This window comes from Podarcis raffonei, chromosome 9 (assembly GCF_027172205.1).
Source record: "Podarcis raffonei isolate rPodRaf1 chromosome 9, rPodRaf1.pri, whole genome shotgun sequence".
NCBI lineage: Eukaryota > Metazoa > Chordata > Lepidosauria > Squamata > Lacertidae > Podarcis > Podarcis raffonei.
This window is the reverse complement of record NC_070610.1, coordinates 11654859-11669974: the sequence shown is the minus strand read 5'-3', so window position 1 is coordinate 11669974 and position 15116 is coordinate 11654859. Positions and strand designations below refer to the sequence as shown.

General features: G+C 42.5%; 1 protein-coding gene across 1 annotated transcript in view; it reads left to right on the top strand.

Annotated features, from left to right (window-relative positions):
• Positions 1 to 4434: 4434 nt before the first annotated feature.
• The window catches only part of ADGRA3 (adhesion G protein-coupled receptor A3), a 43842-nt gene continuing 33160 nt past the window's right edge, over positions 4435 to 15116 (top strand). The window contains exon 1 of the mRNA XM_053402382.1: positions 4435 to 4875. Within this exon, the coding sequence (XP_053258357.1) occupies positions 4628 to 4875 (248 nt within the window). The 5' untranslated portion in view covers positions 4435 to 4627. The remainder of the gene's footprint in view (positions 4876 to 15116) is intronic.

Here is a 15116-nt window from a genome sequence, read left to right as displayed (position 1 = left end):
CTCTGGTTCGCCAGAAGTGGCTTAGTCATGCTGGCCACATGACCCAGAACCTGTACGCCGGCTCCCTCGGCCAATAAAGCAAGATGAGCGCCGCTACCCCAGAGTCGCCCATGACTGGACCTCATGGTCAGGGGTCCCTTTACCTTTACCTATACATATGTACACTTTTTTAAAAAAAAGGGACAGGAGCAGAGGAAATAAAAAGATAGAAACCTCAAGCCTGAGGAAAACTTCAGTGAAACTTGAAAGCCCACAAACTGCATTGTGGACATTGCTGGTTTTGATGAACTTTATGAAGAAGAAGAAGAAGAAGAAGAAGAAGAAGAAGAAGAAGAAGAAGTTGTTATTATTATTTATACCCCGCTCATCTGGCTGGGTTTCCCCAGCTACTCTGGGCAGCTCCCAACAGAACATTAAAAACACAATAAAAGATCAAACATTAAAAACTTCCCATAACATTTAACTTTTAGATTGTTTTATTGTAATTTAATTTTGCTCTAATAGACCAAACAGGGGCCTACTTGCTTGTTAAAACTTTGAAATAGAATTAAACAAAAATATTACTTTGGGATTTGTCTCCTATTTATAAAGGTCCCTTGCCTTTATATTGGAGCGAGTGATACATTCACTTCATTCAATGCATAACCAGACATTACAGATGACTACAGAATCTATTCAATTTGTAACAAGGCATGGGGCGGCCGGTCTCTTATGCACACTAATTACATTGAATTTTCTGTGGTCCCCACACGGATATAAAAACCTGGCAAATGATCTCACGCAGATGTGCTACAAACAAACCTAGTCCTATTGCATAGGGGTCAGTTATTGCATGTTAAATCTCATATATGTTAAGTAGAATCCACAGTTAATGAACAGGTATGAATAGCGGAGAGAAATCTTCTAGGAACGGCAAATGCACTCTTCTCTATACAGTACTTCTCATTTGATCTCTCATGAAGTGTTGGGAATCTTCCAAACACTGCCAAGCAACTAATGGGGACTTGCGTATGTTCATCAGGAAGCCTCACACAATTTAATAGTTCTGTGATGAGTGTACTTGCATGACACCCATTTTCCCCAGACGCTCTTTCTCATGCCAATAGTTTATAGTTTTATCATAATGATTTTATTATTTGTACCTCACCCATCTGACTGGGTTGCCCCAGACACTCTGGGAAGCTTCCAACATATATAAACGCATAATAAAACATTGCACATTAAAAAGCTTGACAAAACCCCAAGTGTACCGGGCACAGGAACAATGAAATGAATGAAAAGGCCAGCACAGGCCAGTCCTATACATGTTCACCCAAAAGCACAGATAAGCATGCATAAGATTTCAGTCATGTAGTATAACCCTTAATTTTTTTTTTTTTTTTACTTTTATATGCCTGTTGTCTTTGTCCATGGAGTTTTCTTGGCAGGGATACTGAAGTGGCTTGCCGGTTCCTCCTCCAGGTGGATCACGTTTGGTCAAAACTCTCCACTATGACCTGTTCATCTTGGGTGCCCTGCTCTGCATAGTTCATAGCTTCTCTGAGTTATTCAAGCCCCTTCGCCACGGCAAGGCAGTGATCTATGAAGGAGTGCTCACTGGAAGGACAGATCCTGAAGCTGAGGCTCCAATACTTTGGCCACCCACCTCATGAGAAGAGAAGACTCCCTGGAAAAGACCCTGATGTTGGGAAAGATGGAGGGCACAAGGAGAAGGGGACAACAGAGGACGAGATGGTTGGACAGTGTTCTCGAAGCTACCAGCATGAGTCTGACCAAACTGCGAGAGGCAGTGGAAGACAGGAGTGCCTGGCGTGCTCTGGTCCACGGGGTCACGAAGAGTCGGACATGACTAAACGACTAAACAACAACAACAACATTTGTTTTACTCAGGATTAAGTCCCACTGAGCAGGATTTGGGCCTATTCTTTACCCACTGAACTTCTTAACAAACTCTGCTAAATAAAGTGGGATTTACTTCTAAGTAAACTTGCATCGTTTGGACCACCCAAGAGTTAAAAGATAACTAATCAGAGACAGGAGAGCTATGAGATTCAGGTGAGGGTCAGATGCCTTGTCAATCCCAGCAGGTATATAAGAGGATGACCCGGCCTTCCCAGGATTTCACACTGAGCCTGACGAGTTCTGTTAAATTCATATGCTACCTTGATTCTTTGTGATTTTTAATTGACTGTAATAAAGGTATTGTGTTACTACTGCAGCTTGGATTCTTATTATGTCTTTTTATTTTTTTATTTTAACAGGCCAACATCAGTGCCTGCTACAACATGCCTCCGTTTAGGGGAACTGGAACATCAAAGCCAGGGCAGGCACCACAACTATTTACAATTTTATTGAGGGCTTATAGACATTCTTTACAGAGTTATCATGCATAAAGCAACCATTCACGTCTCCTGAGCTCAAGGATAATTAATAGGTTTCTCTACCCAAGTACTCTGTAACGCCTGTATTGTGAAAAATAATAATCATAATATAGAAAAATAATTTTTTCATATTCATTTGCTACATACATAGTGTCTTATCTTTCACTTTCATTGTCTTTATTAGATTTTTATATCTTGCAGGTTGTACATAAAAACAATGCAATGACACAGCAACAAAAACTACACAAACTTTAATCGAGGATATATAATTCAACAGTATGTATGTACGTACGTAGTACAGTGGTACCTCGGGTTAAGTACTTAATTCGTTCCGGAGGTCCATACTTAACCTGAAACTGTTCTTAACCTGAAGCACCACTTTAGCTAATGGGGCCTCCTGCTGCTGCCGCGCCACCGGAGCATGATTTCTGTTCTCATCCTGAAGCAAAGTTCTTAACCTGAAGCACTATTTCTGGGTTAGCGGTGGCAGCAGGAAGCCCCATTAGCTAAAGTGGTGCTTCAGGTTAAGAACAGTTTCAGGTTAAGTAGGGACCTCTGGAATGAATTAAGTACTTAACCCGAGGTACCACTGTACAGTCATACCTCGGGATGAATACGCTTCAGCTTAAATATTTTTGAGTTGCGCTTCGCGTCGACCCGGAAGTAACAGAGCGTGTTACTTCCGGGTTTCACTGTTCGCGGATGCGCAGACGCTGAAAATGACGTCACGCGCATGCGCGGAAGAAGCAAAACAAGACCCGCGCATGCGCAGACACGCAGTCGCGTCTTACGTTTGCTCCAGGATGCAAACGGGGCTCCGGAACGGATCCCATTCGCATCCAGAGGTACCACTGTGGTACCTCGGGTTAAGAACTTAATTCATTCTGGAGGTCTGTTCTTAACCTGAAACTGTTCTTAACCTGAAGCACCACTATAGCTAATGGGGTCTCCCGCTGCTGCCGCTGCGCGATTTCTATTCTCATCCTGAAGCAAAGTTCTTAACCTGAGGTACCATTTCTGGGTTAGCGGAGTCTGTAACCTGAAGCGTCTGTAACCCGAGGTACCACTGTAATTTTATTTATTAGATTTCTATACCTGCCATTCATCTGAGGTTCATGGTGCAGTTTACAATATGAAAACATAAAAATGTACAGAATCATAGAATTGAAGAGTTGGAAGCACCCAAAGGGTCATCTAGTCCAAGCCTTGCAATGCAGGAATCTCAACATATCTGACCCTGCCTGCCTTTGCAAATATGCTAGCAATTTTGTTGCTGCGCCAATATACTAAGGAACAAAGAGAGTTATTTGTGTGCATACACACACAAACACACACACAAAACGGGAGTTTAAAAGGCCATATAACACCACCTATGGACAAGCTGCAAAACTTATTTGCGGGAAATGAGGGTTATGGGTTTGTTCTTGTTCTTATTATGTATTTTGTGTTTTTATTTTCTATTTTTATGCTGTGAACTGCTCTGAGATCTTCAGGCGAAGGGAGGTATACAAATTTAACAAACAAACAAGCAGAGTTCCGAAAACCCTTTAAAAAATTCCCATGGGCGAAAACCAACCCGCACAAACTCCGCTAAGAACAGCATAGAAACTCCAAACTGCAACAATACAAATTTAAAATGAAAAAAAGCAAGCAGTTTTGAAAACCCTTTTTAAAAGATCCCACCAGCCAAAACCAACCCACAACCTTCGCTAAGAGCAGCCCAGAACCGGAATTGCAAAACTGGAACGAAAATACACACCGCCCCCCCCCCCATCATCCCATACAGGCAAAACCCCTGGTTTCTACTTGCCCTTCCTTCCTCAGAGCCAGGGCACCCGCAGCGGCGGCTTCAGGGCGCCTCACCGCGCGTGCTCGGCCTCCTCCCCGGCTGCGCATGCGCCCTGCTGCTCGCGCGGGGGGGGGGGGCGAGGCGAAATCACAACCCAGCGAAACTTATGTCTCTGCTTGCCCTTCCTTCATCAGTGCCAGGGCACCCGCGGCGGCTTCAGGCCGCCTCACCGCGCGTGCTCGGCGCCCTCCCCGGCCGCGCATGCGCCCTGCTGCCCGCGCGCGGGGCGAGGCGTCGTGCGTGAGGTGTGTGTGTGGTGAGGGGTGGATTCGGTTCGGCCGTTGGCGCCGACTCCTCGGTTAAATCCCTTCATGGCGGCCCCGGCCGGGTTGCCGCGCCGCTAGGCCTCGCTGGCTCCCGCGGCGGCGGGGCGGTCCCCCCCTCGAGGGAGGCGGCCATGGCGAGCCGGGGAGCTCCGCTGGTGCTGCTGGCGGCGGCGGCGCTGGCGCTGGTCCGAGGCGGAGGCTCCTCAGGGCTGCCCGAAGGCTGCAAACAGGACGGAGGAGGAGGAGGCGGCGGTCGCCTCAGGAGCGGCAAGGCTTCTCCGCCGGCCGAAGCGGGAGCGGGAGGGAAGGTGGTCTGCAGCAGCCTGGCTCTGGCCCGCGTCCCGGACCCCGGCGGGCTCCCCAACAGGACGGTCACCCTGTGAGTAAGCGACGCCGAGGGAAGGGCTTGGGGGAGGGCCGGGGTCCGCTGGGAGTGGGATTGGGTCCCTGCGATGGAGACTTCTTTTAAAATCTCTATTATTATTATTATTATTATTATTCGTTATGGTTTTCTCCTCTCGGTAGTACTGATCGATTCGGCCCTTTATTATTATTATTATTATTATTATTATTATTATTATTATTATTCGTTGTGGTTTTCTCCTCCTCTCGGTAGTACTGATCGATTCGGCCTTTTATTATTATTATTATTCGTTGTGGTTTTCCCCTCCTCTCGGTAGTACTGATCGATTCGGCCTATTATTATTATTATTATTATTATTATTCGTTGTGGTTTTCTCCTCCTCTCGGTAGTACTGATCGATTCGGCCCTTTATTATTATTATTATTATTCGTTGTGGTTTTCTCCTCCTCTTGGTAGTACTGATCGATTCGGCCTTTTATTATTATTATTATTATTATTATTATTATTCGTTGTGGTTTTCTCCTCCTCTCGGTAGTACTGATCGATTCGGCCCATTATTATTATTATTATTATTATTATTATTCGTTGTGCTCTTCCCCTCCTCTCGGTAGTATATGGGGAGGGCGTGGTAGAAATAAAAAATCATTATTATTATTAGTAGTAGTAGTACTAGTAGTAGTACTAATCGATTCGGCCCTACTCTTTACCCCCGTGTGTTTGGCTCATTGTTTATTATTCCTTACCCCTCCCCTTCATGCCGCCTTTTCAGCGTGGTTTCGGGCTGTACCAAAGGCGGCGTGCAGATAGAAAGGTGGTGGGGTGTTTTTGGGTGGGTGTGGAAGATGCCCCGTCTCCCTCTCGTGATTGTTTTTGTTTCCTTCCCCCTCACTCTGCTAATAATGCACAACCCCTATAACAGGAGTCTGCAAACCTTTTCAGCAGGGGGCCGGTCCACTGTCCCTCAGACCTTGTGGGGGGCCGGGCTGTATTTTGGGGAAAAAATAAACGAATTCCTGTGCCCCACAAATAACCCAGAGATGCATTTTAAATAAAAGTGCACATTCTACTCACGTAAAAACGCTTTGATTCCCGGAACGTCCATGGGCCAGATTTAGAAGGCGATTGGGCCGGATCCGGGCCCCGGACCTTAGTTTGCCTACCCATGCCCTATAACAATACCTTCTTTTTAATATATATAATATATATAAAATAGGGACACAGGTGTTGCTGTGGTCTAAACCACTGAGCCTTGGGCTTGCAGATCAGAAAGTCAGTGGTTCAAATCCTCGCAATGGAGGGGTGCTCTGTCACAGCTCCTGCCAACCTAGCAGTTAGAAAGCATTCCAGTGCAAGTAGATAAATACATAAATAGGTAGCGCTGTGGCAGGAAGGTAAACTGCGTTTCTATGTGCTCTGGTTTCTGTCACGGTGTCCCGTTGCGCCAGAAGGTTTAGTCAGCCTAAAAGCGAGATGAGCGCCGCAACCCCATAGTCGCCTTTGACTGGACTTAACTGTCCAGGGATCCTTTGCCTTTTACATATATATATATATATATATATATATATATATATATATATATATATACACACACACACACACACACACACACACGCACGCGCACACACACAGTCATACCTCGGGTTACAGACGCTTGAGGTTGCGTTTTTTCGGGTTACGGACCACTGAAACCTGGAAGTACCGGAACGGGTTACTTCCAGGTTTTGGCGGTCGCGCATGCACCGAATCGCAACCCGCGGAGACGCTGGTTGCGAACGCTGCCAGTTGCGAACATGCATCCCGCACGGATCACGTTTGCAAACCGAGCATCCATTGTATATATATAGATTTATTTGATTTTTCAACTTAAAATGTTATAGCGATACATCAAACATCAATCATAAAAACAAGATTCCAGGAATTTCCTGGATTCCCCCCCCCCCCATGTGGGTCCTGTTATTAACCAGTTCTTCCCGCATCTTTTTTGATAATCCAAACTCTTTACTTCCATTATGTCCAGAATTCAACTTTAAACTACAAGTCCCAATCCTACTAATGATTTTAACTGTTTACAGTGGCCTTTAAGATAAGTTATAAACTTTACCCATTCCTTATTAAAAATTTGGTCTTCCTGACTATAACAACACCTTCTGTTCCCTCCTCCTTCTTCATGCTGGAGCCTGCTTTCTGACTATGGAAAGGCGGCATGCTGATAATGTGAAGTATATGGATGTTAGGGGTTGTCCTATGTACTTTTTTTTTTTACAGGGTACACCCTCTTTTTCATGGGTATGTAAAATAAGAGCCATCATTGCGATCCATAGTTAAAAGTATAAGTCAGCAAATGTGTCTTTTCTCTCTCTTCGAAATATGGCAACCCTATGATGTGTGGAAGATGTCCTGTCTCCCTCTTGTAATTGGTTTTTGTCACTCTGTGTAACAGCGCTCCTTCTCACAACCCCATAACACCATAACACCATCTTTTGCACAACCCCATAACACCATCTTTCCTTCCTTCCATCCACCTCACACCATAGCGTGTGGCGTTTTAGCTATGGAAAGGTGGCATATGGCGTTTTAGCTATGGAAAGCTGGTCTCCTCCTCATAATTGTTTTTTTGTCACACAGTGTAATAATGCTCTTTCATGCAAGCACTTTGTAAATAAAGTAAATAACAACTTCTTCCTTCCCACTTGAGCATGGTTTCTCACTATGGAAAGGCAGCATACAGGAAAAGGGATGTATGGAAGATGCCTGGTCTCCCTGTAGTAAATGGTGCAGTTACACCCTTTCACACATGCACTTTGAAAATAAAGTAAATAACAAAATCTTCTTTCCTACCTCCCAATTCACACCTCACTCACAGTGTTTTTGGGGAAATAATTGCTTTCCTGCAGGTACATGGGCTGCATGAGCATTCTAAGAAAGCCTTTGCCTATGCTGGATCAGACCAAAAGTACCATCCAGCAGCCTTTTGTTCATTTGTTTTTTTAAAAAATTATTTATTTTAGTTACAGTAGTTTGTAAAATTTATATAGCTCTTCATCGTGGTGGTGGTGGGAGCCTCTCAAAGCTGTTTACAAAAAGAGGAAAACAATAAAAGACATCAACCAAAAATATTTTTCAATCGTAATTTGAAACATTCCAATAGATAAAAATGCAGTAGAAATGGACTAAAACAAATTAAAACTTGTACAGTTTTTCTAAATATCTGGGTAGCTTGTGTAAATAAGAATGTCTTCAGCAGGCACCAAAAAGAATACAATGAAGACACCTGCCTGATATCAATATATTGCCGTATACGTTTGTCTTGTTTCTGTTTTCCCATTTTCTCCTTCTTTCACTATCTTTTCAGTCAAAAAAGAAAAGCAAATAAACAGAGATGCCACTGGTATGACTCACTTAATGTTAAAGCACAGGCCCCCTCTTCGTCCCAATCTTTTGGTAGCTTACCGAAAGGGTATGAGGGTGATCACCAGTCGTCTTTGGTTTGCCACCAACATCCAGAACTCAGATGCATACAGTGGTGCCTCACAAGACGAAAAGAATCCGTTCTGCGAGTCTCTTCGTCTAGCGGTTTTTTCGTCTTGCGAAGCAAGCCCATTGACGGATTAGCGGATAAGCGCTTTTAGCGGATAAGCGGCTTAGAAAAAGGGGGGGAGGGGAAAAAACCCGCAGGAACTCGCAAGACATTTTCGTCTTGCGAAGCAAGCCCATAGGAGATTCGTTTAGCGAAGCACCTCCAAAACGGAAAACTCTTTCGTCTAGCGAGTTTTCCGTCTTGCGAGGCATTCGTCTTGCGGGGCACCACTGTACTCTCTAAACATTTAAGTATCACAGAATAATGGATATAATATGTCTAACTACCTCACAGCATTCTTGTGAGGCTAGAAGAAAGGAGACAGCCACAATGCTTAGAATAATGAGAATAATTCCAATATATCGTAAATTTATGAGGTTCAAAAATGTTTGGTTGCTTAGGAATATATTGACTATCTTAATTAAGGACAACAAATGCTGTGGTATTGCATTTTTTTAAAACTTGTTGTATTTTTAACAGCTTTTTAAAGTTTTAGGATAGGAAATATAAATGAGAAAATATGCATGCTAGGGTTTTGTCAATTTTATAAGCATTGTTTATGCCACTGGTCTTCAACTGGTGGATCAGGACCCACCAGTGGGTCACAGCCTGTTCCAAGGTGGGTCACAACAGGAACACTACCAGTATTCAAATATATGGTAAAATATTAAGAATTGGGTCCTCAAATACACATTTGGGTTAAAAGTGGGTCCTAGGTCTGTAAAAGCTAAAGAGACCTTGTCTATGCTATATACCTGTTACATCACAGTGAAACTTATTTTTAAAAATGTTGATTAGACCATCTGTTTTAATATTCAAGTTACTATTTTTTAAGTGCAAGATCCATTTCAAAGAGGCAGTATGGGATATTATTCCATAACCAAAGAAAAGTCAGGCTTGAAAAGTCATAACCAAGATACTGGGAAAGAAGGAATGGTGTAGAGTGTGAATGAGTTTCCCTTTGAATAATAGAATGTGAATTGTTTGACAGTAGGTACAGGAAAGACAGAAGGAAGTACTTCATATAACATATAATTAACTCAGGGAGTTCATTACCAGAGGATATAGTGAAAGCCGCAAGCTTAAATGGCTCTTTAAAAAGGGGATTCAACAAATTCAGAGAGAATAGATCTGTCAGTGGCTAGATTAGAATCTGTATTCCTGAAGTACTGTATGGTGGAGACAAACAACTGGATACTTCCCACCATCGTACTGTGTAAGCTTCTGAAAAGTATTTGGTTAGCTGCTGCAGGAAATTGAAGGACTCTTGGGATTGATCTAACAAAGCAGCTACTGTGAAAGAACCATCTCCAGCCACTCCAAAAGATCAAATTTCAGAGGTGCCAAACAGTTGTTGTTTTTTTGTAGTCATCAAGTTGAGTACCAGCCCTAATTAGGGCTGTGAGAGTTTTTCATTTATTTTTAATTAATTTATTTATACATCACTTGCATGACAGAATGGCTGCTAAGCAGTTTACAAGAATAAAATCAATTATAAAAGCCATATGTATTTAAAATGCACAATTAAAAAATGCATCAAAAAGCATGACAGTTAAAAGAGCAGGTATAACAGTTGGATCAGGAAGATCAAGGGAAAGGGAACACTCACCTAAATAGATGCACCTTTAAGAGTCTGCAGATTGCCAGTACAGGCGAGGTCTTCTCTATGCCAGCAGGGAGGTATGCAAAAACACTAGTACTACTAGTGAAAAATATAAAGCCTCAAATGTATCGTTGGTTACTTTCTCTAACCTTGGATATGTGGTTCTCATAAAGACTGATAAATATCTAGTTGGAACAATACCATGAACTACAGATTTTAATTTGGTTGTCATTTTGCAATATTTTCCAACTTAAAATTCAGACATTATTCCCCCCCCCCCAAAAAATGGAATGTAGTTTCTTAAACCTTATGAACTCTAGCTCATAGAACAAAAAAATTTTCTGCATTAAAAGAATAAAGAAAACTAAAATTTTATATATACAAATGAACAGTTTTATTATAGAACAGCCACTGCTTTACTACTTTCTTATTGAATTTGAAAATGACCAGGAAACTGTTCTGTGAAACAACAATTGAAGATATTCACCCTTCAGTTCCTTATTTTCTATTTAGCTGACTTGATTATATTTTATTTATTAAATTTACAATGGTAAAATGCCATCAACAGGTCCTTTGAGAGATGGTTTTCCGGAGGATTTACAAACAAAACAGCAGGTTTTGTAAAGACATCAGATACTCTTGCCATCCACTTCCCCATCAACTGTTATCATTACTAGATATTAAGTGGCCTGCTAGGATATTGAGTTGCTTGGAATCCCAAAAACTACCAGGGGTTTGGGACGGGGTAGGAGCTATGCCCAAAAGTGGACATAAATTCCACATCACCGGCTGGATTCAGCTAACTGTTCCCACTAGTGGAAGCCTGTTCAAGAACTTCTGCTAGCACAGTGGGGTGGCACCCCTGCTCTCCCCAAATTGAATCGAAACACTGTGAGGGGAGCAGAGGGGAGATTGCTCTACCAGGCAAGCAGAAATACTTGCATTGACAGATCATTTGTAACGGCATGGTGTTAAATTCCTCTTCATGCCTTGAATTTTCTTCATAACAAATCCGTTCACAAAACAACTCAAAATATATGGATAGAAGTAGGTTCGCAGCATGATGCCACATCCCACTGCAGCTACTCCATTGGCTAAAGCAGCATTCCAGAAAAGTGAAGCAATGCAGTTGCTGGTATGGGAAAGGCAACATGAATTTGGTGGCCCTTGGGAGGTGACCTGAAGCTTTGTCACAAATGGGCTTTCCTCAAGTCCTGATGCAACTTTTCTTCAGGCTTTAGCAAGAGGACAAGGTGCCTTTTTGTGCCAGCGCTCAAGGTCTCAGTCCCGCAAACCTGCATGTTCCCTGCAGTATGGCAGATAGCGGGAGGGAGGGATGGAGGGCAATTTAGTTTGAGGAAACATCATGGAAGGAATGTGTTTGTGTGTGTGTGTGCGCGCACACCCACCCACCCACCCCCCTTGCTGTTGTTTCAACTTAATTTTGGGGATCTCGGGGCTACTTCTAAATAAACATATAATCATCAAGCCCTTTATGCAATCTATCTTGGCTCTGAGCTTTGTGAATGAACAAGGATTTTAACCTGTACAGTCATACCTCGGGTTGTGATTGCTGTGGGTTGCACATTTTCGGGTTACGGACACGCCAAAACCCGGAAGTACCGGAAAGGGTTACTTTCGGGTTTCCGTGCTTGTGCATGCGCAGAAGTGCTAAATCACGTCTTGCGCATGCACAGAAGCGCCGAATCGCTGCGGGTTGTGAACATGCCTCCCGCATGGATCATGTTCGCAACCCGAGGATCCACTGTATCTGTTAAGTGCAACATGGTTTTGCCTGGAACCAAATACTCTGGGTGACCTGCAGAGGCCTTGTTTGTACAGCTTTTTGCAGCTTTGTGTCCTACCATACTTTTAAAGTGCCATAGTTGAACCAGTCTTCCTGTTTACCTTCCAGAGTAAGACAATCTCTCCACCTTTTAAGGGTGGAAATATCTGTCAGAGATCCTTACATATACTGTACAGTGAAAAGTTCCTTTTGTTTTTCCAGCATCTCATTAACAGTCCTGTCTTTTCCTAACTACTGCTTAAGAGGCAGTCCACTATCAAAACTGAGAAATGCAAGACTTTTCTTTCCAGAGCTACATTATGTATATGCTAGCCATTCATATAATTCAATTATGGTTAGTATTTTTTCCCATTATAGAATCTTTATATCAGTAGTAATTGTAGTAATAAAACCATATTTGCATTTCTGTTCTCCAAAATTACTTTGAGTACATATTTTTTTTAGTTTGCTATATGGCTGTAAAATGTTCAAACTTGTAAAAATAAAGCCAGTTTATTTGCCTTACCAAAAGAAAGAAGCCAGCTGGAAAAGGTTGGGGGGGGTATGAGGAGGGAGGATTCTGCTGTCTAGACTTGATGTTTGTGGTTTGATCATTTTGAGGTAACACACTGCCAGTTAATTTAAATGAACTTTATGCCTTTGTAATTGAGCAGACTGTCAGGATTTGTCAGGTCTTGGCCTAGGTTCTAGACAGGATGCAACTGGTGTTAAGTTCACATTGGATCAGGTGAACTAGGAACAAAAGGCAAGAGACAATGGACAGATAAGAATCAAAAGGCCAGAGGCAAGTGCAGAGTCAGAGCCAGGCAGAAAGCTGACTGACTTGGGCTAGTCACTCAGCCCATCTCTAGTAAGCTTTGTAGTTAGGCAGGGTGGTTTTGAGGCTAAAAGTGCAGAACAAGGGAATTGTACACTCCATCTTAAGCTGCTTGGTGGAAAGGCAATATTAAAGTGTAATAAATAGGCCCCACATTTTAAAATTATATCTAATTGTGCTCTGTCAATATTTGCTTGCATTAATGCTGTTAATCATACTGCTGCAAAGCCTCAGCATAAAGTTGCTACTTAGTTGGCTCATGAAATGCAGATAATAAAAAGTGAATCTTGTATGTTTTCAAAGGTCTCATTAAAAAGAAATGGTCTTCTACTTTGTACTTTATTTTCTCAGTGTGTGGTGTATAATCCCCCCCTCCCCTGGGTTGGAGGCTTCAATGCTGTACAAGGTGAAATGTTCAGCAACAATCTGTTGAAAATGTATTATATATAGAAGTACCTTGACAGAGGATGGAGCTTAGAACAGTTTATACTGTCAAAACATCTGCAGATGGTGCTTAAAGCAATACTGTGCAACTCTTTGAGGGTTTTTCTTTGTCAAGTGTTTATTTCACAGTGTTCCCTGGAACTTTCCCCAGAAAAATATTTACTTACACTTCAGAAAGCTTTCGGTGTTGCCACTGTTTTCTGTAGGAAAGATATTTCATGATTGTACAGATGGTAGCATATCCTCTTAGGATAACCTTTCATATTATGATAGGAAGTATTTACTGTTATTAATAATGGCTGGCATCCAAAAAGCTTGTTTGATTCACACAAGGGACTTTATCAGTCATACAGAATTCTTTTCCCCCTTTTAAGCAGCTGATTCCTATGTCGCTTCACAAACAGTGAACATAGGCAGACTATTAAACATGTTTCAGTGTTTGTATGTTTCATAAGGGGGTACTTCCTGAGTGACCAATATCATATTTGCAAGTGTCTTTATATACTGTTTTGTGTTAGCTAATATTATTTGAACTCAAGATGTTTTCCCAGATAGTTTAAATGCTTTCTTTTTATTGTGTTTATAAGAAGCAGCAGTTAGAGAATGCTGCAGCACAGTAGACCCTGTCAGCCTCTTGACACCTCTGCTCACTGGTTGCCTCTTTGCTCCTGGGCCAAATTCAAGGTGTTGATATAAAGAGCCCTTAACAGCTTGGGACCAGTTTACTTGTGGTATTGCTTTGCTATCTGCAGAACTGGCACTGTTACAGGTACCACATATGACCCATTCTGCACTTGTAAGAAATTGATATTTTAGTGTGGCAGCATCTACACTTTGAAACTCCCCCTCTTATTGAAAACAGAAAGGCTGTACTCTTTTGGGCACATGCTTAACACTTTCGTCCAGGCATGGCCAAACTTGGCTCTCCAGCTGTTTTGGAACTACAACTCCATCATCCCTAGCTAACAGGACCAGTGGTCAGGGATGATGGGAATTGTAGTCCCAAAACAGCTGGAGGGCCAAGTTTAGCCATGCCTGGTAGGCAAACCTATCTAGACATGTAGACGTTACATCTGTTTTAGCTCTTTTAAGCTATTGTTAGCTTTTATTTCATATATTGAATTGTTTATATACTTTTTTTACTGATACTTTTATTTTGTTATTTTTGTAACGGTTTAGATGTTTGTGGTTTTTTTAAAACAATAAATCACTATATAGATTTAAAGAAAAAAGTGAGGGAGAGAGGACATTAATGGTAAGTCAAAGTACAGTTTACCATTAATGTGTGGGCTCCTGAAGATTGCAGCTTCTTTGCTCCTCCAGGGATTCTGTGAGCTGAGCTGTGGTTTGGCTTAGCATGTCTTCGAAATCCAGGCTAAGCTGTCACCAAGGTTTGCCACTTGTGGTTTGTCTGGAAGAGACAAACCACAAGTCCAGGTTCGGATGACACATTAAGCCAAATCAGTCCAGAGAAGTGTCATTCTCATGCCCTCGCACTAAAGGTAAAGGACCCCTGGATGGTTAAGTCCAGGCAAGTTCAGCTATGGGCTGTGGCACTCATTTCCACTTTCAGGCCAAGGGAGCCTGCATTTGTCCTCAGACAGCTTTACTGAGTCATCTGGCCAGCATAGCTAAAGTGCTTCTGGTGCATGAGACACCGTGACAAGTACCAGAGTGTATGGAAACACCATTTATCTTCCCGCTGCAGCAGTACCTAGTTATCTACTCAAGCTGGTATGCTTTTGAACTGCTAGGTTGGCAGGAGCTTGGACAAAGCAATGGGAGGTCATTTTGTTACGCAGATTCAAACTGCTGACCTTACAATTGGCAAGTTTGGTGGTTTCGACCACAGTGCCACCCATGTTCATGGTCTGGCTTGGCACTATATGTGAACGAGCTCAGTGAGACCCAATGCTCACAATTTGTCTACCTTATTTTCTCCTTATTTCTTGCACACTTGAAAAAGGGCTTACTTGGAACTCTAATTTTGATCCAAGGAACTATCTCT